Source organism: Protopterus annectens, chromosome 7.part0 (genome assembly GCF_019279795.1).
Source record: "Protopterus annectens isolate FY-2018-M chromosome 7.part0, PAN1.0, whole genome shotgun sequence".
NCBI lineage: Eukaryota > Metazoa > Chordata > Ceratodontiformes > Protopteridae > Protopterus > Protopterus annectens.
Window position 1 is genome coordinate 709,592,877 of NC_056739.1, and position 25,395 is coordinate 709,618,271.

Genomic DNA, 25,395 nt, shown 5'->3' on the forward strand with positions numbered 1-25,395 from the left:
AACGTTTATGGTAGTTTGGTAATCCCAGAACTAATGAGGACGCTATTAACTGTTTCAGTTTGTAGAAAGCAGATTCTGCCTCTGATGTCCATTGTAACAAATCCTGTGCTGCCATAGGCTTCTTATATGTCAGGTCAGTCAGAGGTGCAGATTCCAAGGCTTAGTTTGGAATCCAGCTCCGGTAAAAATTAGTTGTACCCAGGAAGGACATCATTTCCTTCTTGGTAGTGGGTTTTGGTGCTTGCAAAATTGCTACTTTTCTGTCCTCATCTAATGTTCTACCTTCTTTGGATATTACATATCCTAGGTATTTGACTTGTTTTTTCCAAAGCTGCAGTTTATTTTTGTTTACCTTATGTCCTTCAGCGGCTAGAAATCGTAATAGCGCTATGGTATCTTCTCTACAATCTTGCTGGGTGGGGGCCGCCAGCAAGATGTCATCAACATAAAGTAAAATCTGACTGCCTCTTGGTGGGGTAAATCCCGCCAAGTTGCTTGCCATTTCTTGTGAGAATATTGTTGGACTTTCACAATATCCCTGTGGTAGTCGCGTATATGTATACCTTTTTCCCTGAAATGTGAATGCAAACCAATACTGGCTGTCAGGGTGTAACGGTATCGAATAGAACGCATTGCTAATGTCTACCACAGAAAAATACTTCTGTCGAGGTTTTAAATCATTCAACAGGGTGTGTGGGTCTGGCACCGTAGGTGCCCTTGGTATTACTGTGTCATTTACAGCTTGTAAATCTTGGACCATACGCCATTCTCAATTTGCTTTATTAACAGGAAATAAGGGTGTGTTACATGGTGAATCGGGAGATTCTACTAGTATCCCTCCTTTAAGTAAGGCTGCTATAATAGGTTTTATCCCTGCCTCTACATCTTTTCTTAAGGGATACTGTCTTTTCTGTGGTCTAAATGCTGACTTTGGTGTGATAGTTACTGGTCCCGCTGTACGAATAAGTCCTACATCTGACTTTCCTGTTGACCAGAGAGTTTCTGGTATATTTTGTAAGGCATTCTCTTCCTCCTTTAATAGGACTGCTAATCAGCTGTCCTTGCTAGAGTGTGAGTGTACAGTTGGGTGGGTCTGAGTTATCCAGTTCAGCTTCTGTATTTGTATTCCCTGTTCTGACAGTTCTAATTCTGTCTGTTTCTCCCATCTCGTGACTTTTTCTCCTAGGTCTGCCCATTCTATGTTTTTTTCTTGGTTAAGCTAATATGTGGTAATTGATTAGATTAATAATGTATAAAGAACTCCTGAGGCAATGAACAGCTGGCTACACTGTTCCCTTCTGTGTCCCAGTACAGATTACGTAATATCAATCTGTTTGCATGATTTTTAAACAGTTCTTGCTCATATTCCTTATCAGGTCCTGGTGTGTTACAATAATACAGGGTACAGTTCAACAGGTGTTGTTTATCAATGTCAGGGAGGGGAACTTGCTGATGGCTACATTCATGAACTCTTCGGTCACAGTCCCTGGACCACTCGTAACCAAGTCCTGGCTGTACCAATAAAACATTTCACCCTCCGATTGTACTGCAAAGGTATCAATTTGTCTCTGTGCTTCCATACCCTGCATGGTTGGGACTACTGCTATACCAAATAGCTGCATAAGGTCTCTGCCCAAGAGGTTTACTGGGCATTTTGCAGAAACAACAATTTTGCTTTTCTGAGTCAATCCTGAAACAGGATCAGTTATTGTAATGTTACAGGAGAGGGGCTCCAGATACAGCTGTCCATTAGCTGCTTTTACCAGTATATAGTCAGGTGACTCTGTTTTCTGGCAGTTTGGAGGGATGTATCAGGGTCCGTGATGCCCCTGAGTCACACAAGAATTTGACTTCCCTCCCTTCTACCAAGAGTGTAACTTCTGGTTTTGTGTCTGCTAAATAGAGCTCCAGGCTCAATAAAGCTAGGTCTAATATTTCATTTTCTTCATTGTCACTAACTTCTTGCACTTCCTCTATCTCTTCTGTCACATCCTCTACTCCCTCTGTCACATTCTCATTTGTCCTTTCTCTGCTATCCCCTTCTAGTGATTCCTGACCATATAGTCAGTCCTCACCCTCCTTGTCTTCCATGGTTGCCTTCTTATTTTTCTTGCAATCCGTTGCCAAGTGTCCTTTTTTACTGCATTTGAAACATTCACCCCTTTTCTTTCGCCCTTCAAAGTCCTCTGATCGTTGATCAGATCGTTTGTTTCCCTGTGCATTTTTCTTGCCCTTTTTCCCGGACTGTACTACATAAACTTCTGCTCCATCTTCTACAGAAAATACTTGAGCTTTCTTTTTCTTTTTGCTATTAAAATGCCTTTCGGCATGCCTAGCATATTCAAGTAATGGCTGTAACCTGCTTGTACAATGGTCTACCATGTGTTTTGTAATAAAACTGCTTATGGGTGCAATACTGCCTTTTAAAAATGCATTCTTTAACTGCTGTTCATATGGGGAATCTTGTGTTTGATCTTCAGGAACCTGCATTCCGCAGTGGTTATTAAAACATTCTAATAATCTGGCATAATACCGGTCAATAGTTTCACCATCTTGTTGGATGCATTGATTAATGCAAGTCCAGTCTGCCCTAGGCTTCCATTTTTCAGAGATGCATGACCTTGATGTAAGACCTTTTACTCTGTTGTCTAGTTTTGCGCTGCTATGTGGGAGGGGTCTGTGTGCAGCGTCACGGGGATTCCAGTTGCCAGTAATCATGTGCCAATCTGGCCCCACAATTTGTCTAACTACTTTTTCTACCTCTTCTCCGTTTAAGTTATAACTCAGCCTCATTCCTTGTAAATCTTCTGAGAATTTTCTAAAATTAACTTTTGGATGGGGAATTCCCTCAGTGGCTTTCCGGATATCTTCCGGAGTCCAGGGTTTATACACTAAAATAGTTGGGTCCTGATTGTCCTGTCCTGCCTGAGGATTGGGTACTTCTATGAGTGGGCATATTTCTTCTTCACTCATAGATCGTGAATTTTTAACCATTTGATATAATTCAATGCCTCTATTTTCAGTGACAACAGGATATCGTGGGGGTGGACTAACCTGTTCACTTGCTTCATATTCTGGTAAGGGAGGCAGAGGGGCCGATGCTTTTACTAAGTTATTGTCCTCCTTATCTAAAAACATTGTTTTTGAATTGTTGTTCTTTTGTTCCCTACGGTTTACTTCCTCAATCCACCTGTGTGCCTGAGGAATCCCTAATTTGCGTTGCTTTTTAACCCGACCTTTGGAATTGGTTTTAAGCTGTTTGACAAGTTTGATAAGCGAGGATTTTTGTAATTTTCCGTCAAATTCATATTTATTAACCCATTTTGAATAATATTTAATATTGTTGGCACGCTGCGACTGCATGTATTTTGCGTCTTCTGTTAACGGCGGATTTTGGGGTCTTTTTGTGCAATTATTACCCATTTTCTTCTACCCTTTTTGATCGTTACGTAACTTCTCTGATTTTTAACGTGGTACCTCAGATTTTGTTATAGTCTCTTCAGAATGACTGCCTGCTTATTCTGTTTCTCCTGATCTATGACAAGACAGTAATCTTTTCTGTCCCTGACTTGTAAAATACAGTCCTGACAAAAACAATACAAATCTAGTCCCTGATCTAAAACAGAACGCAGAAAAAAGTAGATTCACCTTACCTGAGCCCACGTGATTGATCACCAATTCGGAGACCCGTCCTTCAGTCGCAGATCAGAAAGTGGCTGGCCTCTTTTGTACGACAATTCAGTCGGAGGGCTTTTCATATAAGAAGAACCAATTTGGTTTCTTCCCCATACGGTTTCAACCACCTGGCCTGTCTGATCCGAGGCTAAGAGAGAGTTCCGGTCTGAAGGACCAATCTGTCAAAGGAAAAAACTTCAAAGACCAATTCACGTAAGGTTCAAGTATGGCACCCTTTATTACTTGCAGCAAGGAGACAAAGCATGCAAATACAGGATTTGTCTAAGTTACTAATGAGCAGTATGCTACTTTTATACAATTCTATGAAATGTTACTTTTCTATTGTTGACGTAGTTAGACACAGCTTTCTGTGTTACTCTACAGAAAATGTTACTTAGATTTCCTGCTGACATGTTCAGATTTAAAACTCACTATGTGTTACATAGAAAATGTTACTTAAATTTTCTGCTGACATGACTGGATTATTGTTGATTTACAAAACATTTGAGAAAAACAACCTGGCCTTGGGGCTTATTTTTAGCCCACTACAAACTTTCTATTCTTCAATTGTGCAGTTCTAATATATATGTGTTACATTTTACCTAGATTCAAGGTACATTTCTAGCTTAGGTACAAGTAATGCTGACTACGGTTTATACTTTCAAGCAGCCTTTGTTTTCATTATCAATAGCTTCAGCAGCTGTGTACTTTCTCATGGCATAAGCAGAAAATCAATAACTCTTTAAGTCTCATGACACTAGTAGAAAACACTTTTTATTATTTTCATGACATTAGCAGAAATTAAATGCTTCTTGTTAATTTCCATGGCATAAGCAGATCATAGCTGCACATATTTTCATGACATAAGCAGGATTGGAATGTCTCTAGTAGCTGTGCAGATTCATGCAGTGTGAACAGAATAAATGTATTAACCCTTTTAAACATCGAATGCGCTAAGCATGCATATTACTAATACATATTTTTCTAACACACACATATATATTGTGTGTAGAAGTAGACTGTTATGGAAATGTTCTGAATAGGGCAGTTTTGTCGTTATTGGTGCATGCATTTTGCTTCATTGCTTACTGGAAAAATGTTCAAACAATAAATTTAAAATGTGCTCTAACTTAAGTCTAACAAGTGTGCTGTATTATACAAGGAATATAATTTAATAAAGTCAGGAAGGTGTATCAAAGAAGGCATGTATGTTTCTTGTTTTGTGCTCAAGGGGCCTCTGATTTGAAAACAGCCCAAACATAATCTTTATCCACCACTGGCCAGATGCATTTTCTTTGGATGTGGTATGGGTTTTAATGCTGTTTCAATTAATGTAAGTTTCAAGGGCAGAGAAGTTTTAATGTCAAGTCTATTTTCATTGTGAGACAGTATTGCTTTGTTTAGCAGATATCTGTTAGTGTATGTGCATTGAGCTATAAAATGTAAATAAATAAAATCCAGAAATGCAACTTGGATTTAAGGATGGGCAATAGAAAATGTACTCCAGGATTGCCTGTCATGCCACTAATGGATAGAGGCAGTTCCTAAATGCTGCATCCCTTATATGGGTCCCCTCAAATTATCTATGGAATGATCACAGTTATTCTCACTAGGGCTAATATACAATTATCAGCCATGGGATAGGTAAGACCAATCAGAAAATGTTAATTGAAGAATCAAGCACCAAAAGGGAAATGGCTAAGCCTAAAATGTCCTCCAAGTGAACCTATGTTATGGTAGTAAATAGTTATAAAAAATTGCCCATTTTAGATCACTAAGTACCCCTCTCACCCCCCCCCCCCCAGTTTTCATCAGCTTCCGGCGCCTTTGCTTTGAGATTTGTTTTTCACACACACACACCTGGGAAAGGCTGGCACAGATATACCAGTTATGCCCAGACTCTAAGGTAGTTACACTGTCATCAGCCAGCTGCAGTAAGGCTCTTACAAGGGTACCTAATTATACTGAGTTAAATTAATACTAATACAGATGGTAGGGTTTCATTTCAAAATGTCCGCCCTTCCAGGGTAGCAATTAGTTCACCCCTAAGGACAATATGGTATTTATTTATTTTACATTTGATTACTGAGATTGTCCACTGGGCTGAAAAAGAGCCCCTTTCCAGTGGAGGCCCATGGAGAAAAGCTCCACATTAAACACAAACAAGCAAATAACCTTCAAAAAAGGAAGCCAATCTGGTGGTCCCCTGCCATAAACAAACTGTACAACAGAAGAAAGAAAATGTTGCAAAAGAGAGTAAAATCCCATGAGTGGAGGAGCTCCCTGGACAGCCACAGTAACAAGCTGAGATTCCTTATAAGATCCTCCAAAGCTAGCTACGAAAACAAAATCGCCACTAAATCCGTAGACAACCACAAAGTATTCTATAGCTATGTCAAGAATCTAGATGGCAACACCCAGATCTGTTCTGAGTTACAGCACAAAAGCACGAAAATTGTAGAACCAACTGATATTGCCAACATCCTGGCAGATAGGTTCAGTGTTAACTTTACCCCCACCCCACCCCCTAAAGGGCCCATATCTATACAGGAAGAATGCAGAGTCCCTGTAATCACAACTACGCAGGTAAAAGCTGCACTCTCTAAAGCCAAAAACACAGCATCCATGGGACCAGACAACATCCCAGGCTGCATTTTACACGAACTTCAGAACGAACTGGCTCCCCACTTAAGCACCATGTTCAATAATAGCCTCGCATCAGGCTTTGTGCCCACTGAATGGTGCACAGCAACAGTTATCCCACTCCACAAAGGGGGAGCCACCACTGATCCCGGGAACTATGGACCCATTAGCCTGATGAGCCTGATCTGCAAGGCCATGGAATGAATCATCATGGAACTTATAAACAAAGACATTGGTAACCTCCAAATTCTGGATCCCACCCAGTTCAGGTTTGTGAAAGGCAGATCATGCCTCCTGAACCTGATTGACTTCTTTGAGGCAGTCACCAAAGCTGTGGATGAGGGTAAGGTGGTTCACACTGCCTATCTTGACCTTGCCAAGGCTTTCAACACCATCCCCCATTCTGGAATTTTAGCTAAACTCACTAAACTAGGTATAAATCCCTACGTCACAAGATGGGTTGCCAACTGGCTCACTGACAGAACACACACTGTAAAAGTTGCAGACTCCACTCTATCTAATGAAGATCGCAGATGACTGCAAACTAGGAGCCATAGTCAAGTCCCCAAATGATGTGGACATCCTACAGAAGGGCCTCACTGAGACAGATGCCTGGTGTCAGAGCCATGGCCTCAAGCTCGATGCCAAAAAGTGCAGTGTCATCCCCTTTGGTAAAAACTCTGTACCCATGAACTACCACATAGGCAATAGTCTACTTAACACCGAATGCGTGATAAGAGACCTTGGGACCCAGGTGGACAGTAGTCTGTCCTTTGATGGTCACATCGCCACAGTAGTTAGGAAGTCCTTCTACGTGGCACACCTCATCATAAAAGGGTTCTCATCCAGGAAAAAAGAGGTCATTGTTCCCCTCTCCTCGTCACTCATTAGACCCATTATAAAGTACAACGCCTCTTTTGGAATGTACCTCACAAGACATCTGCAGCAGCTGGAAAGGCCACAGAAGTACCTCACAAAGAGGATTACTGGCCTCAAACAAACACCCTACACTGACCGCCCCAAAAAACTCCAGCTTTACTCCGTAACATATCGCCTACTCCGAAGTGATCTCTGCCTAACATATAAAGCTGTGTCAAACCCAGAGCTGTTGGACATGCTATACACCTAAAGAAACCCCAATCCCTCCAAGCTACACGCTCTAGGGACCTAAACCTTGTCACCACAAAAAACAGGACACGCTGGAGGGATAGATTCCTGTCCCAGAGACTTCCTATACTCTGGAACAAGCTACCCATCTATGTCAAGCGAAGTTCTTCATTAGCACTCTTCAAGAAAAATCTTAATGAGTGGATGGGAAATAGGAAATACACCCCAGGGATCACTTCTGTGTCTCTGCTGGACAGTGGCACAGGAAAATAACTTTCTTGGGTGGCGTAAGCTATGGAACCTTTCTGGCTAGGCTTACGTAGGCCCTTGGGCGCATAGCCTAGTACCTACCTATGAACATAAAAGAGAACTAACAATAAAGTATCACAATTTGATACAGATAGGTACACAGGTCGATAAACATAAAACTTCTAGTAACAGTGTAAAGTAAAGGAACAGAGCATTTTGATTTATTCACCAAGGGACTGCATTTTGTGCCAGCATTTTCTAACAGGATGGAACAGGAGTTGATAGATTTAAAAATGTTTAGTAGGCAACTGAACCTAATGCTTTATTTTAAAGGGGAACTTCCTGTAAGTATGGAGCTTTCACGTAGGAGTACATTTAACCCACCTATGGATCCAACAGTCAAAATATTTGAAGAAATGGTGGAAAAAGAGATCAGGATGATTAACAATAATAAGCAAAGAAATGACCCCCACAATATTAGTAGGAATGAGATGAATTTAATCAAGGATCTCAAAAGTAATAGCTGTAGGGCTATGAAAACAGATAAGGGGGGGGGGGTTAGTTCTGATGTACAATTCAGACTGTATTCAGTACATTGAACGGATGTTGCAGGACCCGGAGCAGTATGAACAGGTGTCCAGGAATGAGTTACATATGGCATACTCAAGAATTTCTTTCATTTTATATGATCATCTTTTGCGAGGGGTTTTCAATGAAAAATTGTATAATTTTTTAATTGTTGCCAAGCCAAGAATTCCTGTAATATTTGGCATCCCGAAAACACACAAAGGTCTTGACCCCCTACATTTCAGACCCATAGTATCTGGGCAAGGAGGTATAACAGAACCGATTGGGAAATTTATAGACCACACTTTGAAGCAATTTGCTGCTTCTTTAAAGTACATCTGCAGGGATTCTTGGGATTTTCTTAGGGGTTTGCAATCGCTAGCATACCATCCAGATTTATTGTTGGTAACTATAGACATTGTTCAACTGTTCCCCAGTATACCTCATTCCACAGGACTGAAATGGTTTAGTGATGTTTTAGTCAAAGAGGCGAAACTTACTTCTAACTCCACAAACTTGTTGGTGGAGTTAATGGAACTAATTCTGGAGAATAATTTCATTTGTTTCAACAGTCATTTCTATAGGCAAAAATCAGGTGTTGCAATGGGGGCAGCCTGTGCCACAGTTTATGCAAACATAGTGTTGCATAAATGGGAAAACACATATATTTTTGGCACAGAGTGGGCACAGTACATCAAGCATTATGTCAGATTTCTTGATGACATTTGTCTTGTATGGAGTGGTACTAGGGCAAATATGGAGGAATTTTTTCATTATATCAACAGCACTACTTCTTTTCTAACCTTTACGCACTCATTGAGTTTTGATAGCTTGAATTACTTGGACGTGCACTTGGTTAAAGACAAAGTTAAGAATAGGTTAATATCAAGTGTGTTTAGGAAGCCCACTTATTCAAATGCTTTTTGCATTTTAAAAGTAACCACCCTGAATATCAAAAAAGAGGCATAGTCAAGGGGCAATTCATCCGCGCCTCCAAAATGTGTAACACAAAGCAGGTGTTTATGGAGGAAATTAGGTTCCTAAAAGAAAGATTCCTTGAAAGAGGGTATCCAAACCTTCTTGTTGAAGAGCTAGCGACAGAAATTATTAGGTGCAGGGAAACAAAATATCCACCTCTCCTAGACACTACGGGTACATCAATATGCCAAGTGAGCAGAAGCCTGCAGAATAAGGAACAAAAAGGATACATCCATACTTTTAGTATTGACTATGATGTTGTGGAAAACAGTGTAAAGAAATACTGGCCGATCCTAAGACTGGACGATAGGTTGGGTAATATGATTCCAGAGTTTCCTAGATTCATTAGACGTAGGGGTACCAATTTAAAAGAAATGCTAGAGATGAATCAGAATAAACCAATGGCAAGTAGTGATAATAAAAAAGAAGGCACATACAAGTGTGGAATGTGCAAGCAATGCCCAGCTATATTCAATGGACATAGGTTATATTTACCATCAAGAAAATTCCTATATCAACCAAGGGGCCATTATAATTGCAATGCTAAATTTATTGTTTATTTAGGCCTATGTACTAGATGTAAAAGTTTCTACATAGGAAAGACTGAAAGAACCCTCAGAAGACGTATTTATGAGTATCAGTATGATATAATTAAGAAAAAGGAAACTAATGCTTTTTACAGACATTCCCTTTTTTTGTCCTAATATGGAAATTAAATTCATCATTTTAGAACAGCTGAGGTTGGATGAAAGGGGGGGGACTGGGGGTCTCTTTTAGAATATAAAGAGTTATTATGGCAGCTGAAGCTAGATGCGGGAAGGCGACCAGGGCTCAATGACGCTTATAGCATCAGCAGCGTCCTGAGGTTAAGGAAGGCTAAATTATGAATTTTCGGTTTTCCATTGTTTTCGGGGTTTACATATAGAAATAAAATTTTGCTGAATAAACGGCACATTTTAATATTTTTAGCATACTAGCATGTGTATAGTATTGGCTTTTGAACATTGTTTTAACATTGCATAGTTTTAATATTGCATATTTTTAACATTGTATATTTTTATGGTAACCTGTGCACACACCAACAATTGATTACTGAGTTTATGCATATACTTTGTTGGACATTGCAGTGAGTTGTGCTTAGTAATGGTTTGCCTACAAGCACGTTTTGTACCAGCAAGTAATTTGAAGGGTTAATTAGACCTTCTTTTTTACTAATTGAATTATTGGTTAAGTTTTGACTATGTATATAAAGAGCAACTAGCTTGATTTTATTGTATCTTGAAAAAGCTCAGCACCAGGCTGAGCGAAAGCGCTTGAGGAGATTGTTGTTTGTTATTAAAGCAAGAAAGTTTCATGTAAGTTGCAGCCTTTTATTTTCTGCTTCAGCGGAAGAAGGAACATCAGCATTTCATCAACTTTTTATTCTGGGCTTCCTGAGCCAGCTTCCAGGTTGTGGATCTGCTTTGCTTTATTGGTGCTTTTCACTTGTTCTTGGTTTATTGAGTGTAAAGTATGTATACAACTTAGAGACATGCTCCACATTACAAAAGCTTGCAATCAAAATGTGTCAGGTAGATACAGCATTGGTAGCATAACAACAATAGAAATCTCAATATCTGACAGAGTTACAACATAGAAGGCATAGTTAGAGTTTTCATGAGTAGCAAAAAAGTTCAAGTAAACAGAGAATGGACCATTTCCCCCTCCCTTTGGGTCTAGCAGGTAGGTAGCAAGGTGTTTGCTAGTAAACAGTGGAAGTAGTACAGAATAGAGGAGACACAATACAAAATGATAAGGGAGGGAAAACTAACAGCGTGAGACAAAGTGGTTACAAATATGCGCTATATAGTGGTACTGCGGTGGAGTCTAGTAATAGATTAGAAATAGCACTGTAGAGCAGGTGTAGTAAACTGTGGAAGGTTGTTGGTATTAGAGAAAGAGGTATGGGGGAGTCTAGGAAGGGTACAGTGGGTGGGGTACAAGTAACAACGGAGAGAGAGGGTGAAAAGCTACAGGATTTCTAGTCCTGGTTTTTACAGACTGAAATCAGAACTGCAAGATACAGTCTTTATGGCCTAAACCAGGTAATTCATTTTCAGACTATTTTTCAAAGTTAACTGGACTAAGCTTAATCTCTTCTCGTCCAGTATCATCTGTTGCAATATATTCGTTTCAACAGTTACAATACAGTCCGACATGCAGGTGTATTTCTTTTCTGTCCAGCAGGACCCATTTTTAACCCAAGCAGCTTTACAAATACATTTTTCAACACAAGCATCTGTACAAATCAGCTTGATATACAATTGACATACAGTTCTTTACAAAACTCCAGCTAGCTGTGCTGGCATTTTACACATCCGCTGCCCTACTTCTCTTGGCATAGCTGGCAATACTTCATATCATCGCAGTACTTTTGTGAGGAGCAAATTCAAAAGGGAGTGAACTGTATTAAGACCCTGTAGTTATTTAAGACTGGAACAAACTGTCCAATAAAATGGCTCACAGTGTGATGTTAACATAATAAGTGAACTGTGTAAAAAGAAATCCTGACTGTACCGTTTGACTTGTATTAACATGCTGCATACCTGGTAGCAGAAAATTCTTCTGTTGTATTTTATATCTGCTTGTTCTGCTCATAGATCTCATTTTTGCTAGTCGTAGCAGCATAGAATGATAAAGTGTTGACTGTGGCTCAGGTGACCCATATTTGATTGGTGGCTTGGGCACTTGGCAGAGTTGGCAGGGAAGGACATGGGGCTGCCCACCCTTAGGGAAAGGGTGAGGTGGATCAGAATGCATGCAGCCACTGTCCCTTGAAGGTGGGAGGGCAGTGCAGTGCACATCCTGTAAGACTGATTTTAGCCTCAGTCTGGCACTAACTTGTATTAGCATGTATAAGGGTGCATGAATGCATGGGGAAAGTATTGTGGGTTTCTGCAGTGAAGCAGGTAGTTTGTCTCATCTTCCCTTCACCTAGCAGGGTGTACGGCTGTAGTTGTCTCTAGATGGCTGTCATACCCATATTCTATTGAGAAAGCCCCCTTGTAGGGAAGAATGAATGGCATAGTCCATTGAGGGATGCTTGATGGTTGGCAGGCACAGGGTATAAAGCACCTACAAAAATAAATACATTTCAAGTCATTGTTTCTCTTTCTTTTTCTTTGCTACAGGCTACAAAGCAATTCCTTGAAGAGATTAATAAGTGGACAACACAGCATGGCAATTCCCCGCTTTCCTGGAACACTTCTGTCAAATTCCTCATGGCCAGAAAGTTTGACGTCCTTCGAGCTGTTGAACTCTTCCACCGTTACAGGGTATGCTACTTAATTTTGTAAATGTTCATGCTTAACTGCTGTAAATTTGATAACCTATGTATGAATTTAAAGTGAGCAGAATTTCTCTGGCATGAATCTTCTGCTTAACATCTCAAACTTCACTGTACTCCAGCTTTTTAAGTGAGCAGGTCCTTTGTTCCGATTTTCTGTCTTTGTTATTTTCTGTTGGTTGCTTTAATTCTATGTATCTGAGAATAATTGATTTCAGAATCTGCTTGTTTGGATGTTTACAAATGATAGCAGTGCTTTTTAAAAATGTTTCAAGCATAGATGAACTACTGCTACTAAATGAAAGCTTTTTTCTTCTGAGAACTATGCAGCAGGGAAACTTAATGTCATAACGCACAGACTTGTGGAGTGAATATAACAGATGTGGATCATCATTGGCTTTAATATGAGCGACAGATTTATTTTCTTTGTTAGGACTGAGTGGGATTAGCTAGATATCTGCCTAGTCATGGTGTTTCTTTCACTTTTGGATAATTTTTCCTGTGGTTTATGTTTTTTTGTTTGTTTGTGCATTTTTTTTAGTTTTTGCCACAACTTCTTTTCCTGCACTCTCTTTAAAACAAAACAAACAAAAAAAAAAAAAGTCTTCTGCTTTAACTTTAACTTTCTAGTGATTGCGTCTAGTGCTAGTTTAGCATCCAGATTTGTTTTCCTGTTTGTTGTGCGTGTGTTTTTGTGAGACTGTTTGGGGTGGTTATGGAAAAGCAGGCTTCAGGCTTTACAAATGTGTGATGTGTGGACACAAGTTGCATCCCTAAGATACACCTGATAAATTTATGTACTTTCAAGGTGTGTCCCACCAAAACTCAGTGTCAGGTGTGCTCTGCTTCTGGACCCAGACTCCTCGCGTATCGAAAGTATAGTTAGTCCTGAAAGGATATTTACTGAAAGGATCTTCTGTACCTTCTTTACCTTCTCCCACCAAAAAACCTGGAGAGAAGGGATGTGAGAAGGATAAAGGGAGAGAAGAAAAGAAAAAAAATCAGCCTGAGAAGGAAAAAGAGAGAGAAAAGTATAAATGTTACTTTGTCTCACTGGAAGGTCAGTCGACTTTGAAGAAGAAAAGGTCTTTGGCTTCTCCTGTTCTGACATCTGATTTGCCATCTGTGGCCCTTGGTGCCAGTCGCCTACAGTTAGGGCTTCGGGCAGAGAGTATTTGGGCTCTTCATCTTTGAGTATTCCAAGCCTTTTCTCATTGGTGGCGCCAGCCTCAGACAGGCTTGACTACCCCTTCTTGTCTATAACTCCTGCTCCAAAAATTTCTCTGGAGCTGTCCCCGACTTTGATCCAAGCCTCTCCCTTTCAGGTCCAAGAGTGTAGTGTCTCCTTTTCCAAGCCTTCCAAGTTGCCTTATGTAGGTATGTCAGATCTGCCAGATGTGTAAAGTGTTCTTAGTTGGAGCAGCTTTTGCACACCTTCATAAAGGCCCAGATGGATCTTGGGATCATTTCTTTTTCTTTGGCTCCAATGCTAGAGGTTCCCCTGCCTTTGGCTCTAGCTTTGGCTCTTCCTTGGTAGCCATCCTTCAGTGTCAAGACCCATTGCTCTAACTGCACCATACCCTTCCCTGTGGTTGAGGATAACATTTTGGTTGCCTCAGACACTGGCTATTTCCTTGATGTTCTCAACGCCAGCTCTTCCAAGTCCTACTGCATCTCTTAGTTGAAGCTTCAGGGTGGATGCCCTAGGATCCAGATCTACTTTTAGCCTTTTGGAGCCATTCCTGGTCTTGGATAGCTTGGTTTTGATCTTGATGTCTGACTTGATCTGATGGGGTTGGCGATGGGCACTGGACCCTCTCTTAGATCTACATATCCCAGTGGAAACATGCCCAGGAAGCTCAGCATTCAACATCATAGAGATGATTCTTTCTCACTGTGGGACTTGGGTTTCTGTTAAGTTGGAGCTGTTCCTGTCCTGTTCTCCACCTGATACTGTGAGCTCGCATCAGTTAGTTCTGGGATATCCTGTGAGATTAGACCTCACCCAATCCCATGCTATGGGATCACCTGATTTTTCTGTGTCCCCTCTGGCGTCTCCTCCATGGTAGGTGCAAGTGAAGAGTAAATGCAAAAGGAAGGATTTGGACTCCCCTTGAAGCGTCACTTCCCAATGATTCCAACCTTGATGAAGGTGAGTGGTCCCAGAGTCTCCCTATGAAGACTCCACCTTTGGTGACTTACTGGAAGTGATAAGAAAGAGTTGGGAGATGGACTGCTGAAGCACTTACACCTGAGGAGTTGAGGCCCACCCACATCCTGAATAGTTCCCCCTCCAGATGCCCTCATAAATTTAGTATCCTGGAAGGCAAGGAGAGAGCCCAGTTTGGTGGAGCTGATACACCCCACAGAAACCTGGCAAGGTTTTAGTTCCTCCCAAGGATAGAACATTTTGAAGCAAATACCTCATGGTAGATGCTGTTGTGGTTACTGCAGATACCAAGAAAGAATTAGGGCTTCCAGAGACCAGTGGTGGCTGGTGACTTCAAATCAAATGGGGGGGGGGTGCAGGAGACAGCTGAATGGGTGGGGCCAACAGGAAGAGGTGTGGTCAACTAGAAAGGGGTGGAGCTATGCTAAAACCACAAAAACCCAGGACTTTAATTAAATATGCTGCCCTGGGTGCTAAACCGTCATTATGAGAGTCCAATCAAGACAAAATGAATTGTAGAAGTGAAAAAATATTTCACTGCATTGGCTACATGACAGCTTACTTAATATCTAGATGGAAACAAAAAGGTTGTGAGGCATGAAAAAATAAATTACTTTTTAAATACATTACTGGAATGCCGGTCAAAATCAAGTATAAAAAAACAAGCAGCACTCAACTCAAACCACTTTTCCTTGCACTGCAGTTCTAATTATAATTTATATTCAGTTTTATAAAAGTACCAAGTAACATGCTGAAAGTAGCAATCTCTGTGATACCCCCACTTGTAAAAAATGTTCTTATCCACAAAAGACCTGCTGCCTGACAACATACGTGATCAAAGTAAAAAAATTAACATCAAATGAAAAAAGCTCAAGATAAATTGCTTAAAGGATTTACTGCACATGGTATGGACCACATATGATAGATTGGCATTCTGTTTAGTTTACGGGTAAAGCCTGCAAAGATGACTGCAAGGCTCCAACAAATGTAGTGAGCTACTGAAAATACTGTAATCCTGTCCTTTATTACAAATACTGTCATATGCATTTCAGTACCTAAGGCTTATATGCTATCTAGTTATGAGGGTTGGGAGGGTGGCCTAATGGTTAAGGTGCTTGCCTTGCAAGTACAAGGTGCAGGGTTTGAGTCTCACAAGAGATACATGGCTAGGCTTAAAATGGCTCACAAGGGCAGTTAGCTTAGTCCTAATCTATCCCAGTTCGTATTAGGCAGAGCCCCTCACTGACTCTCTTCAAGAGAAATCTTGATGAGTGGATGGGAGATCGTAAATTTACCCCAGGGGTCACATCTGTGTCACTGCTAGACAGGGGCACAGTAAACTAATTCTATTATATAAGGGGACCTTCATTGTGTCACTACTAGACAGAGGCACAGTATTCTAAATTTATTTTGTACATTTTTTGTACCATTTCATGGGGTGGCAAAAGCCACATCACTATGGCTAGGCTTACAAATGCCCCAGGACAGATAGCCTAGTACTATACTATGAAACTATGAAACTATAAATATTCTCTGCATGGCAACAACAAAAAGGCTTTCAATTTTGGTAATTCTTTAACAGTATGCTTATTAAAGCTTACTTGCATCTTACAGTCTTAGACAAGCTTACCTGATGGTCATTAAAGCATTGCTACTTAAACACAGAGCAACAGGCACTACAACAACATGCAGGTTCTGAATAAGAAGAAGCATAAATCAATAGTATAAAAATATGACATAAAACCAGAACTTCCTGCAAAGTCAAGGACAGATGAAAAGCATCTGTAGTACTTGTGTCTACCTTGGATTGGGGGGATACTCTGCACACTTACACTGCATAACTGCTCCTTGCCTTGCTTGAACACATCCAGAGTCACTACGTGGGGGAGTGGGGTGCAACAAGTATGTCACAATTTGAAATGTCTCTGGCTGACAGTGATGGCCCTGACACATTTGTCATACCTCTCAGCCTCAGAGCAAGAAATCTGGACAAAGCCATAAACAGAAGTGGGACAAAGGCCCAAAAATAAGGACAATTTTTAAATATTGCTCTTATAAACTTAAAAAGATAATAGAATAGTAGATTTTGCATTAGTATGAATTTTCTGAAGGGTATGAAATCTGAAACTCAAATGTCTGTCATTATTTTCTAACTTCAATTGATTTGCCACTAATTTGCCAGAAAACCACAATTTTATGAAAACCAGACCAAAAATGTGATGCAAAAATATAAAATAGCCACACAATACAGCTGGGAACCTGTCAAAAGAAGGGACACTTTTTAAATATTATACTGTTAACTTGAGCAGCTGACAAAGTAAGAGAATCTACATGCATTTCTAAAATTAAAAGTAATCTACAACTCTGATCATTGCAATTATTTATTAATTGTAAACCTTCCACGTTTTCTTCCAAATTTGCCATTTTGCAGAGGGATTATTAGGGGGAGAGCAACATTTTGAGCCAAAATCGGGGACAGTTGAGAGGTTTGGATATACCTAATTCTATAAAGCAATTTATTTGCGCATACCTCTCAACCACTTAATGCAGGAAATTTGGACAAGGCCAAATATATTGGGGGAACATACAAACAGTACTAAAAATTGCTGTTGTATAAACCTCGACAGTTGACAGAATAACAGGTCTTGCTTTAGCATGCATTTTTCTGAAGGGTGTGAAGTCTGAAACTCAATGTCTGTCATTATTTAGTGATTTCATAACTAAATGATTTTCCAGAAAACCACAAATTTTATGAGGAACAAACCAAAAATATATAATTCAGCCAAGGCTCTGTGAGTTTGCCACCCTTCCCCCTCACAAAATCATAGTCGAATGGGGCCTCCCCCTGCAGCTATTCCAATGTCCCATTACTTGGCTATTTCGCCCCACTTACCATAAACACTGTAATGTGCATACTGCTTTCCTCCTATGACGATTTGGATTTAATTTAAAAGTTTTATTTTACATTTTATAGCACAAACACTAGTAGACATCTGCTAAACAAAACGATGCAGTCTCACAATGAAAATAGACTTGGCATTAAAACTTCTCTGCCCTTGAAACTCACATTCATTGAAACAGCATTGAAACCCACATTCAAAGAAAATACATCTGGCCAGTGGCAGATAAAAGTAGCTTTGGGCTGTTTTCAAATCAAAGGCCCCTTGCACAGGAAACATACATGTGTTCTTTGATACATGTTCCTGATTATATTAAATTATATTTCTTGTATAGTACAGTACAGTTGTTAGAGGGTGTTTTAAATTTGTTTTCAACATTTTCCAGTAAACAATGAAACAAAATGCATGCACCAGTAATGACAAAACTAACCAATTTAGAACATTTCCATCATAAAAGTCTACTCAAACTTTTACAACCCACCAGTATCCGTAAATATGCACAATCTCTGCAGAAGTAAAAGTCATCTAAATAATTCCACATTGAAGAGATCTGTAACTAATGAAGAGGTTGCTGCTAGCAAACAACTTTATATTTCATTATTTCATCTACAAATAAAGTGCCTATTGCCCTTGAGGAATAAATTGCCTATGTTACATTAAGAAATTATTAGCTAGTACTATTGCAATAGAGAATGGATGGCAAACTGAGAACAGATTCATCATTACTAGGTATCTCTGCAAAATAGGACACCCCCATGACTGCAGCATCCACCCCCTTTAAAAGTACAACACAGTACAGTATCAGCAATGCATCTATATACTGTGGGAGTAGGACCCACAGTCTTCTGCATCAAAAACAAGTATACTTCCTGTTGTGCTATTAACAATGCAAGCAGACTCAGCATAAGCAGCACTACACTTCTCTTCAGGCTGTCAGCTTCTTGTAAAATCCACTCAACATTCAATGGTACCTCTCAACTTTGAAGCACAAGAAATCTGGAAAAAGCCAAAATTTATTTTGGGGGGGTTACAAAAGCCCCAAAACTAGGGACACATTTTAAACATTGCTTATATTATCTTGGAAAGTTGCTAGAATAAAATGCTGTGTTACCACCATGCATTTCACTGCCAAGTCTTGAACTCAGGACCCTGTGCACTACAGTCAGAGCAACATACCACTATGCCAGATCAACTGTTTCTTGAAAGACAGGTACACACTGAAACTTAAATGACTGTCATTTAGTGAATTCAGTTCTCACCATAGCTCTCAACCTCTTAGCACAAAACACCTAGACAAAACCAATAATGGGGGAATACAGCCACAAAACATATTCAGCGAGTTCAGTTCTCACCATAGCTCTCAACCTCTTAGCACAAAAAACCTGGGCAAAGCCAATAATGGGGGAATACAACCCCCAAAATAGAGACACATTTCAAATATCGATCTTATAAACAGAAAATTGCTAGAATAAAAGGTTTTGTGTTACCGTGTACTTTCTGAAGAATATGAAGTTTGAAATTCAAATGCCTGTCATTATTTAGTGAATTCAAAATCCAGAAAACCACATATTTTATGAGGAACAGAACAGAACAAAAATATTAGGCAAAAATTTCACAAGAACAAAAATATGAGGCAAAAATTTCACAAGTGGTGGTGAGTATGGAATTCAAGCTCTTGTTACCTACTCCCAAGGTACACAGTTTAAGTCTAGCCACCAGGTATATTTTCTGAGTTCTTTCTATCCACCAGGTATATTTAACTGGGGCATTACACACACACACACACACACACACACACACACACACACACACACCCACTACCTGAGTCAGCTTGGAATTCAGTTGTTTAAAAAAGCCCCAAGAAAGCAAGCTACCCAACCTTCAGACATTGCAGTCCAATCCGATCCCCTTCCAGTCTGTGCAGTTGTGAATGCTGTCTTCCTAATCCGCACTGCGAACCAGTCCAGATTCCCGGAATTGCATTTTTTTATTTTGTTTTTCTTCTTTTCTTTTTATTTTAATGTCATTTTATTTTCTTTTACAGCTGGGGGGCTGCAGTCCAATAGCACGAGCCATCCTTGCCAGAGACCCTTCTTGGTAAGCCCTTCCACTGCTCCTGAAGGGTTCCAGCCTTCTGGTCTCTGGAGGCAGTCAGGAGGAGGGGGTGCTAGGCTGTCCACCCAAAAGCTTGGGAGGCCATCACATAGGATGCTTGAGTGTTGAGAGTCCCTTCCAGAGGTTATTCCATTACCTTCCTGTGTGCTACAAACAAAAGTCTAAAGATGTCCTTCCTGACATTCCATCTTGTCAGTGAAGGGAAGCAGCAGTAAAAATAAGAAAACTGCATCTAAACTAAGTTATCCAAGAGGTTGCACCAGACCCAAGAGGATCTGGTGTGTACTCAAGTTTTTTTTTTTTTTTTTTAGCCAAGAAATACAAGGACCTCGGGCCTATTTTGTATCTCACCAAGCTAAATTTTTATGTGAAGCAGATAAAGTTCTGGATGATGATGGGTGCAGGCCATTCTCCCTCTCCTGAGAAAAGATGACTGGATGTGCTCAGTGGATCTCAAGGATTCTAACTGTCACATAAAGATAGTGGGACATTCCAGACGTTTCCAGCTGTTACTTGTGGGAGGCAGCCATTACTAGTTTCAAATGCTGCCCTTTGGGCTCCCCTCCCCATGGTATTCAAGTGTTTGGCAGTGGTGACAACCTGGCTCAGTATAAAGGAGATCCAGGTCTTTCCTTACTTTAACATCTGGCTTCTAACGGCAACCTCAAATGTGTGTCTGTCCTTTGAGCATCACTGTGAGCTACAGCAAATCCAATCTGGAACTGGTTCAAGTCCTGGAATTTATATTTTTCCATCTGCATACTACCAGCCAAATTGTCTCACCCCAGACTAACCTTTCTAAGGATTTAATACAGTCAAGTTTTAAGTTTTCAGAGGTCTCCAGTTTACTTAATTCTTCAGCTCTCTGGTCTATTTGTCTTGTGTAGCTGGCATAAGAGTTCCTCATTGGACCTAGCTGGGCCAGTGGTCAATCTCTTCTCATCCTATGGACCTTCCTGTTCAAATTACCAGCATATGCCTTTGTCAGCTTGCTTCATGGCTAGAGTCCCCCTGGTTTCCAGCAGGTTATTCCATGGTAACCACAGATGCTTCCATCCTGGGGAGGGGGGAGGGCATTTTGAAGGGAAGACATCCCAAAGTACCTGGGGCCAGGCAGAAGCCAGTATTCACATAAATGTCTTGGAGGTAAGAGAAGCCCTTCTAGCATTGCAGACCTTTCAAGACTTATTTCCCCAAGGGTATGATAGCCATCCAGTCCAACAATACTGCAGTGTCTTGGTAGTGTCACTCTCATTCCCTGTGGTGGGAGGCCATGAGAGTGTGACAGTGGGTGATATCCACAAAGTGGTTTCTGATAGCAGTGCACATCCAGGGGAAATCCAGTATACTAGCAGACAGCTTGAGCAGGAACATCCTTATGCCTTATGAGTGGCCCCTCAATCCAGATATAGTGGCATGAGTGTTCAGCCACTAGGGATAGCCCTGCTGAAATCTCTTAGCATCCCCATCCAGCACTAAATTTAGTAGCTTCTTTGCCTTGATCTCTCTACAAGAGCAGTCACCAAGGTACGCTTGGCCCCTTGGTCTCCTATATGCCTATGGTCTGACTCCCTTGATAGTCAAAGTGGCCCATTGCTGAGTAGCTGTGATCCTCAAAGCCCCCTTCTGGCCAAGACAAGTATGGTTCCCTTTTCTGTGGCCTCCTGTGTTGCACCTTCCTTGAGTCCAGAACTCTGTTACAGAGCTTATACCTCACCCCTCGAGCCAACCACGTGAATCTCAGATACCTCAGATTGACTACTTGGTTCCTTTCAGGTCCAGTGATGGCAAGATATCCCAAGCTTTCTAAGAGAGTTGTCTACATCTTATCTTCTCAGAAACCTTTGACCAGGAAGGTTTGCATTAGCATATTTGGGCTTCAGAGAAAGGTTTGATCCCTTTTCCGCTCCTTTGGATGCAATTTTAGATTTCCTGGTGGACCTGTTTTATCCTGGTCTCTGCATTCCACTGTCAAGGTTCAATTAGCTGCCATGTCTAATTTTCATTTGGGCATGGATAACATTCCTGTTGCGTAACTCAGACTGTCAAAGGCTTTCATGAAGCGTACCTTCCTTCTTAGAGCCCCTGTCCCAGATGTGGTTCCTCCTTGAGATTTGACCCTACTGTTGCACACTTTGAAGCTATTTTTGGTGGCCATTACTAATGCAAGGAGGGTTTTAGAACTCCAAGCCTTGTCATACATATACTGCCTTATGTTATTTTTCATAGAAACAGTGAACCAGTTATTCTTTCCTACCTAAATGTGTCGAACTTGAATCAGCATATTCCTTTACCAGTTTTCTTTCCCAGCATCAGTAACCAAAGGAAATACTTGCTCCACTGTTTGGATGTTCATCGCTGACTGAGATTTTATTTGGACCGAACTAAAGCATTCACAAAATTTAACCAGCTTTTTGCCTCCTTCTCCAGTACTTCATTTGGTAAACATGTTTCAAGTGTGGCCTTATCCATTTGGCTTTCTGATTGTATTTCCTTTTTTTACTCACTGAAATGGAATTCCTTACCTGTTAAGACTAGAGCTCATTCCACCCGTACTGTTGCTACTTCGGATTCCTCTTTTGCTAATGCCTCTTTAGGTATTTGTGTAGGTTCTACCTGGTCTAGCACTCATACCTTTCTAAGTTATCACATATTATCTAGGTCTACCTTTGACTCCACCATTTTTCAGAGCTTTTTCTTCTGGTTCCACCCTTGTTTGACTGTCTAGGGTCTCTGTACCACATGTGGTAGATAGAAAAGACATCAAACATGAAAAGTTATGGACTTGCATAATGTGTGATTTGTGTCTTCTTCCTTACATCTTAGCCACTCATCTGACTGTTTCCCCCTTCCAAATTGACTTTTGGAGTTACTTCTGGTTGACTGTGCAGACAAGCCTAAAGTGTATCTTTTGAGACTACTTGTATGGAGTTCCCTTCTTCACTTCGTACCTTAAGTTCCTTCCTCCACTTATTTCTTAGAACAAGTTTTCTTCCTTCTTTTTTTGGAACATGGTAGGGTAAACTCAATCAGAGAGAATCAGGGAGGGGAGTGCATTATCAGAGGGGAGGTGAAGCTTTAGGGCTAAAGAGTCTACGATACTGGCCACTAGGGTTGCCACCTTTTCAAATGCCCAAAGTGGGACATTTTTTGTAAAAATGTGAGATTTTGCATAGCAAAACATACCTACGGCCAGTGCAAAGGACAAAACTTCACGTTTTGCCAAAATAAAAGCTTATTTTTGTAGCATTTGAGTTGCTTATGCTATTTCAGATAATATTTGTGTGTTTCAGATACAAAATAAATGTTTTATGCAAGTATTAAAGAAAATTTAAGAAATATATTTTGTTTTAAAATCTCAGGACATTTGCCATTTTTTAGTTTTTTTTTTCTGTAGGACACAACTGCCCAAAGTGGGGCTGTCCCTTGCAAAGAGGGACAGGCGTTAACCCTACTGGCCACAGATCTGATAACCCAAAGGTTAAGGCAGACAGAAGAAGTCAACATAGATCTAGCATTATGGTAAATACGTAACTTTCATTTCATTCTAAGTGGCTGGCATATACCATCAGTCATAGCTTCACAAGTAGGAGTCCTGTTATTTATGTGTAATCCATTTGCACAACTTGACTCCAACTTGTATTGTTTGGGTTTGGAGTTTAGCAAGGCTTTTGATTCTCTAGCTTATAGAAGACGAAAAGTAAAACTGGTTTGGAGGTGGGGTCATTAAGTGAGTTAAGAATTTACATAGTGAAACCGGGCTGTTATTTAATCTAAGATCAACAGGCTTTGTCATTTCAGCACCTAACACTTTATCCAGTATAACTTAAACCTCTCCCCCTTACCCATTCTGAGCACCCAGGGGCCCTTTTCTAGATCTCTTTAGTCCTGCATTAAAGTTAAGTCGTACTGATCTATATCTCCAGGGTCCCAGCCTTAATATTGCTATTTTGGCAGAAAAGTTGTTGCTATCAATTAAGTTGTATGATTCTTGGTGTCCTGCATGCCAGTTTGTTCTTTGTATTTATTCATTTTCCTGTAGTTAAGTGATGTTGCTACAGTAAGGCTGTCCTCCCCCTTTTGGCTTTTCTCCTCCTCCTTTTGGCTTTTCTATTTAGTTATTTTATTTATTTACATTTTGTACTGGGTTGGAGCACGACCAACTGCAGGCTCTGCCTGGGTTAAATTCAAAATAGTAGCAACAGAAATGTAACATTTACAATCAACAGTGGAACACAAAGACAATACAAACTAGTCACAAAGAAAAGAGATGCCGTGTACCAACTTGACACCATGTTGAGGTGCACATATTACAAGTGGAAAAGTGGAATCAGAGGAATAGCAAGAAAAGAGTGAGCAGGATGTTCTTCGTGTTTCACTGTTGCAGTCATCACATTAGGGTTATCTGCCTGCAGGTAGCCCTCAGTCGGCCTGAATACCAGAATCTTAGGATTTCTGTATTGGATATTGTTGCCTTTTCCATGACGTCAAGTTGAAAGGGGTATAAAGTAGGCAGCCAACACCATTACATCAGTCTTTCTTGCTGAGAAGAAGCCTGAAGCAGAAGCAGTTTGCAAGTGCCAGTCGCCTGCTACCTGAAATTTTCGTTTTTCGAGTTTCAAACCTGAAGTCTTCTAAAGCTAAGTACTCTGTTGGGGATCCTTTTTTCTTGCTCTAACCGATGTCAGAAAAAATTAACAATTGTCTTGCCTGTGGAAAGCAAATACCTCAGAGATATTTTCATTCTTACTGCATCACCTGTTTAGGAACAGACCACGACGTCCCTCGCTGTCAGTTTTGTGCGTTGTTTAACGCCCAAACCATTCGTCATCAGGCTTTGTGGCTAAATTCTTTTGCTCTCGTTCTCTGTATTCCGAAATGGCTTCGATAAGCCATCCGACTACCGATCTTCCGATAAAAACGTAAAGTTAAAGACAGAGACAGACCACATAGGTCCAAAACTGCCGACGACGCTTCTGTTAAGCTAGTCGCCAGACAGCCGGTACTCAACGAGGTGCCTTTGCAGCCCCTGATGCCCACTTCTATGGATTTGCAGGCCTCTGCTGAGACCCATTCAGAGTCCAGTATGCCACGAGATGCTTCTTTGACTGTGGAACCTGCGGATGTCTCTACCTTGGATGGGTCCAGAGCCACTGTGCAGGCACCGGCTTCTGAGGGTGTATTCTGACCTACCGATGTTCAAATTAAACCAACAACTTCGTTTTTAGCTAAAACTACCGAGTTTCTCAGGCCCAGAGTACGCACTACGCCTAGAAAACCGATGACCAAAGCGCATGCTCAAGCTCCCATGCCACAAAAATAAATGCTTAGAATGGCTGAAGACCTTATTACCCTAATTAGGGAAGCCAGCCTTCCCCCTGCTAAGAGGCAAAGAATTGAGTTTCATTCGGATTCTACAGACCAAGAGTCCGATGACTCTGACCCTTCTGATTATCTGATTACCTTATCAACCTATGAGGATTCAGCTGCAAAGGAATCCATTCCCTCTGCCTCCCCTCCAGAGGAATTTTGTTTAGGTGAAACATTGCATACTTTAAGAGAGCATTTCCACTGGAAATGCCAGGACTACCCTCAGTCCAAAAATAGACTCGGAGAATTTTTAGAGTTGCCTCAGCACAGGCCTGTGGCTATAACCCCTATCCTGG

General features: G+C 40.7%; 1 protein-coding gene across 2 annotated transcripts in view; it reads left to right on the forward strand.

Moving 5' to 3' along the window:
* PTPN9 (protein tyrosine phosphatase non-receptor type 9) overlaps positions 1-25,395 on the forward strand; it is a 2,029,980-nt gene that overhangs the window by 469,635 nt on the left and 1,534,950 nt on the right. For both annotated transcript variants that reach the window (XM_044077235.1, XM_044077236.1), the window contains exon 2: positions 12,390-12,533. In XM_044077235.1, coding sequence (XP_043933170.1) covers positions 12,390-12,533 — 144 coding nt within the window. The remainder of the gene's footprint in view (positions 1-12,389; positions 12,534-25,395) is intronic.